This window comes from Dromiciops gliroides, chromosome 4 (genome assembly GCF_019393635.1).
Source record: "Dromiciops gliroides isolate mDroGli1 chromosome 4, mDroGli1.pri, whole genome shotgun sequence".
Taxonomy (NCBI): domain Eukaryota; kingdom Metazoa; phylum Chordata; class Mammalia; order Microbiotheria; family Microbiotheriidae; genus Dromiciops; species Dromiciops gliroides.
The window spans coordinates 409,630,134-409,639,517 of record NC_057864.1 but is presented as its reverse complement, the minus strand read 5'-3'; the positions used below and the strand labels follow the sequence as shown (position 1 = coordinate 409,639,517).

Below are 9,384 nucleotides of genomic sequence, written 5' to 3'. Positions count from 1 at the left end.
AAAGGTTTATCTAGAAGGGTTTACTATATATCCCTTGAAAGTCTGCTTTAGTGTTACTAGGTATACCACAGGTTGTTTTGATGGATTAAATTTCTGGTATCCATTATTTATGGGCTGCTTTGAGATGCTAGAAAAAACTAATTATATTGAATATGCCATTTTTGGTATGTTTAGACTGTTAAATGGCATGCTCTAAATATTCTCCAAATCCCAACTCTGGATAACCTTCATTACTCAACTTCATCATTCTCCATTCCCTATTCACCTGCTACTGAATTCACATAGAAAGTCACACAACTGTGGCAATTGGTTCACTACCAAATTATGTTATCTGATCTCAATATACCCTCATTGTTGCACTGAAATTCTTTTATTCTTCTAATGTTCGATTTTCTTGATCAATATTTCCCATAATCATTCCTTTCCACTATATTCATACCCCAATTACTCTAGCTCAAGGCCAAAATATCTCCCTCCCTGGACTGTTACAATAGCCTCCTAATTGGCCTACTGGTATCCAATCTCTGACTTCTCCATTTGCACCCTCCACACAATTGCCAAATTGATATTCCAAAAGCATAGCTATAAACCTGGCAATTCCCTGCTCAGGAAGATCCCATATCCCCCCTTTGTCCTTAGGAAAAAATATGAACTCTCCTGTTTGGCATTTAAAGCCAAATTTTTAGTTTGTTTTTTGGTGGGTTTTTTTTTTTGTAGGGTAATGAGGGTTAAGTGACTTGCTCAGGGTCACACAGCTAGTAAGTGCCAAGTATCTGAGGCTGGATTTGAACTCAGGTCCTCCTGAATCCAGGGCCAGTGCTTTATCCACTGTGCCACCTCGCTGCCCCCTAAAGCCAAACTTTTCAAACTGGCCTATCTTCCCAAGCTAATTGTATTTTACTTTCTTCACACATCATAGACTCTTATCAAACTCATCTAATTACTGTTCCTTTTATGTGGAAATTCTGCCCCTTCAGCTTCCCATAGGCTGTCCAGAAGTCCAGGAATACAGTCTCTCCTCTCCTCCACCTCTGGAAACCCTAGTTCCCTTCATTTCTCAGTTTGTGCCACTTCCTTTTAAGAAAATGTTCCTGATTCTCCAAGTTATTAGTAGTCCCCTTCCCAAATCCCTGTTTTTCTTTTTCATGTTTACTTACCTTTGGATATATTGCATCCCCTCTCCCCTAATAGAATACAAACTCCTTGAGGAGAAGGAGTGACACACTTTTGTATTTGTATCCCCAGAGCTTAGCACAAAGAAAGAACTTGCTGATGATCATATTCTCCACAACAACTATACCAAATCTCCTCTTTCCTCTAATATCTAATACCAGCACCTTCCACCTCTCCCTTCAGATGACATGGATTCCTACTTTCCTGAGAAAACAGAGGCTATTCATGGGCAGATCCCTTCTCTCTCATATCCCAGACCTCAAACCCCCTTTTCATATCCCCAATTAACTCCTCTCTGATGCCATTGTTGGCCTTCTACTTGCCTCCACTTGTGCTTTTGATCACACCTCCTCCCACTCTTCCAAGAATTTTCCCTCTTGATCATCCCCTTTATTTCTCTTATCTCAATATTTCCTTATCCCCTGGCCCCTATTCCAATGTCTACAAATGTGCCCAAATGTCCACCATCCTAAAAATTAACAACCAAAAACCACTTTCATTTGACATTTCCATGGCTCTCAAATTGTGGACTTCTCCCTCTCTTAGAAAACGTAGTCTCTACTCATTGCCTCCATTCTTTCACCTCTCATTCACTTCTAAATCTCTTGCCAGTTTCTATTCCTACTGCTCAACTGAAACTTCTTTTTTCCAGGTTATCTGTGATTTCTTTGCTGCTAAATTCAATAGCCTTTTCTCAGTCCTCACTTAAATTAGATATATCTGAGGGTTTTGACACTGCTTACTATCTCCCTCCTTTTTTTTTTTTTTTTTTTTGCAGGGCAATGGGGGTTAAGTGACTTGCCCAGGGTCACACAGCTAGTAAGTGTCAAGTGTCTGAGGCCAGATTTGAACTCAGGTACTCCTGAATCCAGGGCCAGTGCTTTATCCACTGCGCCACCTAGCTGCCCCCTCCTTCCTTTTAATACTCTCCTCTCTTAGCTTTGACAATGCTACTCTCTTGGTTCTTCTCCAAACTTCAAGACTTCATATATATATATGCTTATTTGTAAATTATATATGTGCTAATATAGTAATAATCACTTACATTATAAAACTTGCAGCAAAAAGTAGAAGCTAAAAAAAGATTACATAAAGATGAATTAATACTTGATCCTAGAGGCAATAGAGAGCCACTGGAGTGTATTGAATAGAGGGGTAATATGATCGGATCTGAACTTTAAGAAAATAATTTTGGTATCTCTGTAGAGGATAAATTGGAGAAGATAGAGACCCAAGGCAAGAAGACCAATCAAAAAGTTATTACAGCAGTCCAGATTAGAGGTAATGAGGGCTTTAACTAGGGTGGTAATTGTGTCAGGAGAAAGAACACTAAAGATAAGAGAGATGGAGAGGTAACACCAACAAGATTTGGCAACTGATTAGATGTGTGGGGGCTGAGAAGAGTAAGCAATTGAAGATGACACCATGTTTGTGAAAACTTAGGTGAATGGAGGAATGGTGATACCCTGGCCAGTAATAGGAATATGTGGACAATGGATGAATTTGGTGGGGGAGGGGTAGTTAACATAATGATATCTTCCATTTAGACCACAATCCACTCATTTTAGCTCATTTTATCCTGCTCCAAGATGAAAAGATGTGGTACTCATTCATGTTCCTAGTGACTGCTTCCAAGTCCCATTTGAAGGGTGCTGGCCTCAGTCATGAAGTGCTCTGAGGGGCAGAAGGTTAAGGATAGAATTTTGAATGCTGTGGGCAGCAATTATTTTAGATTACAAGTGCCCTAAAAGGTCCCAGAGTGGCTCAGAATGGGGGTAAATTGGGAGCTTCAACAAAAATGTACAGGCTACTTTCTTTGGGCAGCTCAGTGGCACAGTGAATAGAGTGCTGGGTCTTGAGTTCGAATTTGACCCCAGACACTTACTAGCTGTGTAACCCTGGGCAATGCATTTAACCTTGTTTGCCTCAGTTTCCCCATCTGTAAGATAAGCTGGAGAGGAAATGGCAAGCCATTTTTTGCCAAGAAAACCCCAAATGGGGTCACAAAGAATCAGATATGGCAGAAATGACCAAACAATAACAGAATGAGAGTGTTAGGCAATAAGGGTGGATATGTTTGTGTTGGAGATTGGCAGCCAGGGTGGGATAGAAACTGTTTTCCAACTCTCTGATTCATTAATTAAATTCATTCTTGGTATCAGGCCATTGCCCCTTGAGGGTGATACCACAGCCCTCCCCAAGGATTTTTAGTCCCCACTTTGGAGACCATTGGCTTAGAGAATTACCTAAGAGCATGGAGCAGTTAAGTGATTTTCCCATGGTCCCAGTGACTTGCCCATGGTCACGCAAGCAGCATTCATTCATTCATTCATTCATTCATTCATTCATTCATTTTCATTTATTTAGAATTTTATTTCTTCCCAAATTACATGTAAAAACTAATTTTAACATCAATTTTTAAAACTTTGTGTTCCAAATTCTCTTCCTCTCTCTCCCTCCCCACTTACGAACTCAAGAAATTCAATATAAGTTACACATGTTTAGTCATGTAAAACATTTCCACATTAGTCAGGTTGTGAAAGAAAACAGACAAAAAAAAACTTTAGAAAAAGGAACTAAAAATGCTTCCATCTGTATTCAGATACCATCAGTTCTTTCTCTGGAGATGGATTACATTTTTCATAAGTTCTTCAGAGTTGTCTTGAATCATTGTATTACTGAAAATAACTAAGTCATTCTCAGCAGATAATCTTAAAATATTGCTGTTATTTTGCATATGGTACATTTCACTTTGCATCAGCTCATGTAAGTCTTTCCAGGTTTTTCTGATAGCATCCTGCTCATCATTTCTTATATCACAATAGTGTTCCCTCATAATCTCATCCCACATTTTGTTCAGCCATTACCCAATTGATGGGCATCTCCTCAATTTTGAATTCAACTTTTTTTTTTTAATCTCTTTTTGGAGACCAACCTAGTAGTGGTATTATGGCAGTATGCATGGTTTTATAGCCCTTTGGCCATAGTTCTAAATTGCTCTACAGAATGTTTGAATCAGTTTACAACTTTACCTAGATTGTATTAATGCCTCATTTCCCCCACATTCCCTACAACATTTGTCATTTTCCTCACAAGCAATATTTATTGTAACCTAGGTCTTCAGGACTCTAAAGTCAGTTTCTATCCAATAAGTCATTTTTCCTTTCCACTATATTGCATTTATGTGTAGATTGGATTAACCATTTTTTCACAGGTTTTTCAAATGAAGAGACTCCTTTAAAACCCAGGTTAAAGATTACTGTGCTGTAGCAGTGATGAAGGATCAATATTATGAGAGGGCCAAAAGAAATCAAGTCCAAAGAAATGTCTTCCCCCATCTCCATCTGGGACTTTGACAGTAGTAGCAGGAGGATTGGCTACAGCAGTGAGCTTCTGTTGATTTTATATATGTTATGCTACTTAAAGTACCCAAGCCTAAACTGCAGTAATTTTCATCCTAAAACACATTAAAAATTTTAGTGAAGTGTTGAGCTCAAACTTAGTTCTTCCTATCAATACCCCCAAATTGAATGTCAATTAATTCTTTTTATGGAATCGATCTAGTTCTGGAAAGGATTTTAAAGGTCAGTTGGTGTAACCTCCCTTCTTTACATTTAAGGAAACTGAGCAACAGAGAGGCTGACTTACAAGTAAGTACTCAGTAGCAAAGCCACGATTTTGTACTAAAATTCTGATTCCAAAATCCATCCCACTGCACCAAGCATGCTGCCTTTTTCCAAGTCCGGGGCTATTTATAACACATTTTGTCCCTGTTCTTGAAAGGCTAATTGGTATGTGTATGTGTGTGTGTGTATAGATACATAAACACACTCTTGGTAAAGTTGTAAACTGATTCAAACATTCTGTAGAGCATTTTGGAACTATATAATATATATATAAATATAATTTGGTGTGTGTATGTATGTATGTGTGTGTATGTACATATACATATATACATACACACACCAAATTATATATACCAACTTATACATACATACATATACATACCAATACTCACTACATACAAATATATGTAGTGAGTACTGAAGGATTTTTTAAAAGTATGTCTATAAATTAAAGGCTCAAAGGGGATTTCTTACTCTAATTAATGAGAAAAGAAGAAGGAAGCACCTGTTCCTGTGACCCTTTTCCTATCTACAAAAATAAATTTCCGGTTTGCTTACTCTTCCTGGGGAACTCCGTGAGAATAACCCAGCTCAATACTTTTTGCAAAAACCATCTCAGCTGGGGAGGGGGCGTGGTTCCAACCTCCGGAGGCTCGCAGATTGGCCGAGTTTCAGCAATGGGCGGGGCTAGTCGAACGAAAAGGGAACTTGGAGGGGGCCGAGAAGAGAGAGGGGAACAAAGCGCATGCCCAGTAGCGCCCGTGCCTCGGGTTAGAGCGACTGAACTCCCGGCGCAGCGCTGGATCTCCGGCCCTCGCGGCGTGCGAACCCCCGGCTTCCGGTGGTCCCGCGAGGTCGTAGTTTTCTCCGTTTCCCGGTGGCCACTAGCAGGGCTCCGCGGGGCCGCTATGGAAAAGCTGCGGCGGGTGCTGAGCGGCCAGGACGACGAAGAACAAGGGTTGACCTCACAGGTAATAAGCACCTTCCTCGACCCCAGCGTGAGACACACCTCCTCCTGCCGCGATTCTCCTCGCCCCCCCCCCCCGAACTCCTAGCAGCGACGCTGCTCTAGAGGCCTCGGGGACACATCTGATTGGCCGAGATGGAGGCTCCGCCTCTCGGCCTCCCGGACCCCGGCCGGCTTTACGGCTACGGGACCTTCGGCCCACTCCACCCTCCACCCCACCCTGTTTTGTCCCCTGGTGTCCGTTACGGCCCTTCTGCCTCCCCTTGAGCGTTGTATGATTCCGAGCCGGAAGGGCCCTTAGAGGCCATTTGGGCCAATGACTTTTTATAGATGGGGAAACTGAGCTCTGGAGGGGGAGAAGCGACCCTTACCTTCCCTCTTTTTTATCTCCCCTCTCTGGCCCAAAACTCTTCTGGGTCCCTGATTCCTCATTCATAAAATGAGGGGAGTGGGCTGCACATAGCCTCCGAAGCTTCTGCCAACTGTCAGTCCTCCCCTCTAACCCCGCCCATGAAAAAAAAAAGTATTGTCAGTAGGAAGTATGGAACTAGTCTGGGAAGTTTGTTAAGGCATGTGGGTTGCATAGGATGTGTGTGCGCTAAATCTGTCCGTCGTATATATGTAAACTTATACACTTAAACACACATATATGTCACAAAGTGATCTATAGAGCATGAATTCTTAATCTGGGGACCCCAACTCCTTGCCGCCTACCACATATATGTTTTCCCATCTGAGTTGACAAGAACCACTTACCTCAGAGGTTGGGTAAACTCCACATAAAGAACTCATGCTCTAAAATGAGAAAATGCAACATTTCATAGTTTTGAGCTCTTCGGATAAAGATCACAAACTGCAAGAGAAATATATTCAGGTATGAAATATATTTACATATACTTTTATTTTAATGTAGGCTACATCTATACATATGTGCGTTTATAAATATATAAAATAGAACATGCACATATTCTATATACATAGATAATACAAATAGTACATACATATGTTATTTACAATAGGCACACTAACTTATGCAATATAATACGTTATATATTATATGTGTATAAAAATGGAGCAGTGAGGTGTCGCAGTGGAGAGACCACTGGGCCTGTTGGCCAGGAAGACATCTTCCTGAGTTCAAATTTGGCTTCAGACACTTACTAGCTGTGTAACCCTGGGCAATGCACTTAACCCTGTTTGCCTCAGTTCTTCATCTGTAAAATGGGGATAATAATAGCATCTCCCTCCCAGGGTTGTTATGATAAGGCTCAAATAAAATAATAATCGTAAAGCACTTTAGCACAGTGCCTGCCACAAAGTAGGTACTATATAAATGTTAGTTATTATTATATTTGAATACATGTATGTGTATATCTTGCTTATATACATGTACACACATATAATATGGGTATATATAGTTATTTTCACCAACCTCTAACTGAAATCTAGCATTTCCTTCAATTATTTAAAAATATTCTAAGGCGTCCATAAGATTAATTAGACTTCCAAAGAAGTCCATAACATAAAAAAGGTTAAGAACCCCAGTTTTAGAGAGTAATCTAGGAAACTAGGGCATTTAGAAGTGAAAAGATAAATTAGAGGTAGGGAAACTGTGAAGATGCCATGTGACTTGATAAAGCCCTTTTCTTTTCTTTTCTTTTCTTTTCGTGGGGCAATGAAGGTTAAGTGACTTGCCCAGGGTCACACAGCTAGTAAGTGTCAGGCCTCTAGTGAGGCCAGATTTGAACTTAGGTCCTCCTGAATTCAGGGACTGTGCTTTATCGATTGCACCATTTAGCTGCCCCATTTCTTTTCATGAGAAAATTAAAGTTGGAAGTTGAATGCTGATATCTTTTGGTTTAAGCACATCACATCACATTATAAATAGGGTTGGAAGTGGCCTTAAAGAACATCCTTTGGAGGAATCAAAGGGTGACACAATCTCTGTCCTCAAGGAATTTACTGTCTATTTCAGACAAGCTGAGTGCAGTACATGAAAAAGATATCTCTTAGGTTCTAAAAAGTACAATGAGGGAAGGGATCAATTTTTATTTAAACTTTATATCTGGGGCAGCTAGGTGGCTCAGTGGATAAAGTACTGGCCCTGGATTCAAGAGGACCTAAGTTCAAATTCGGCCTCAGACACTTGACACTTACTAGCTGTGTGACCCTGGGCAAGTCACTTAACCCTCATTGCCCTGCAAAAAAACCCGAAAAAACCAACCCTGAACTTTTTATCTTCTCTAAGATTTTGCATTTTGCTCTACACCCTAGAACTAATTTAAACTTTTTTTTTTAAAGTAAAATAGCCATTGGATGACTTTCCATTGTCAGCTGAATAAGATCCAAACTCTTCAGCCTGGCCATATTCATGTTCCTCCAGAGTTCTACCCCAGCCTGCTAGTCCAGCTTTTCTCTCAGTATTCTCCTAGATCTACTTGTTGCATTCTCTTACCAGGACTCAAAGTTTTTTTCTTCTGTAGCCCCATAGCACTTAGGCTTTTCTTAGTGTTATATTTTGTGTGTGTGTGTCTTATGTTGTGGATAAGATTGTAAGCTGCTTATGGGCAAGGAATTAGATTTTCTTATCTTTGTATGCTCCTAGTAGAATGTCATACATAGTAGATTTAGTCATAATTTAAATTTTTTTTTTTTAATTTTATTTATTTTTTTTTTTTTAGTGAGGCAATTGGGGCTAAGTGACTTGCTCAGGGTCACACAGCTAGTAAGTGTCAAGTGTCTGAGGCTGGATTTGAACCCAGGTACTCCTGACTCCAGGGCCGGTGCTCTATCCACTGCGCCACCTAGCTGCCCCCATAATTTAAATTTAATAGCTAATTGATGAATGAATGGTATTAAACTGTAAGTGCTCTAAGTTTTGAGGAGAGAGAAATCTTTGTGAACTTAGGTGGTCTGGGAAGGGAAGAGAAAGGGGCCCAGTGGATGAGGAGAATTTGGGTTGGTCATAGGAATGAGTCTTTGCAAGGTGATGGGTGCAAAATCATCAATTAAGACATTATTTCCACTGCTTTGTGCTGGGTACCTGAACACAAAGACAAAAACCAAATAGTGTCTGCCCTCAGAAATCTTGCAAAGTATCAGGAAAACAATGAACACATATACATCAATTCAAGATACGTACAAGGTAATTGGAAGGGGAAACCCTAACAACTAGGAGGATTTAGGAAATGTCTCTTTAAGAACGGGCATTTGAGCTGGACTTTGAAGGCAACTGGGAAGTTTGAGGTGAGGAGGGAGCATGTTCCAGGAATACCCTTGTGTAGGTTCAAGGGGATGAGGGTCATGAAGAGCAGCAAGAAGACTGATATGGCTGGAATCTAGTGTGTGAAGGGGAGTCATTTATAATTTTTGGAAAGATTGGCTAGAGCCAGATTGTGAAGGGCTTTAAATGCCCTTGATCTCGGAGGCAATAGGGAGCCACTCTAGCCTTTTGATTTGGGTTATAACAAGGTCAGACTTAGGCTTTAAGGGTATCACCTTGGCAACTGTGTGGCAATAAATATTGGAGCAAAGAGGGACTGGATGGAAGGAGAACAATTAGGATGTTATTGCCAGAGATTAGAAGAGAGGTGATGAGGACATAAAGTAGCATGGCAG

At 40.5% G+C, this 9,384-nt stretch overlaps 1 protein-coding gene across 1 annotated transcript in view; it reads left to right on the top strand.

Annotated features, from left to right (window-relative positions):
* Window positions 1-5,511: 5,511 nt before the first annotated feature.
* Window positions 5,512-9,384, top strand: part of SFT2D1 (SFT2 domain containing 1) — a 37,793-nt gene continuing 33,920 nt past the window's right edge. The window contains exon 1 of the mRNA XM_043963547.1: window positions 5,512-5,770. Within this exon, the coding sequence (XP_043819482.1) occupies window positions 5,708-5,770 (63 nt within the window). The 5' untranslated portion in view covers window positions 5,512-5,707. The remainder of the gene's footprint in view (window positions 5,771-9,384) is intronic.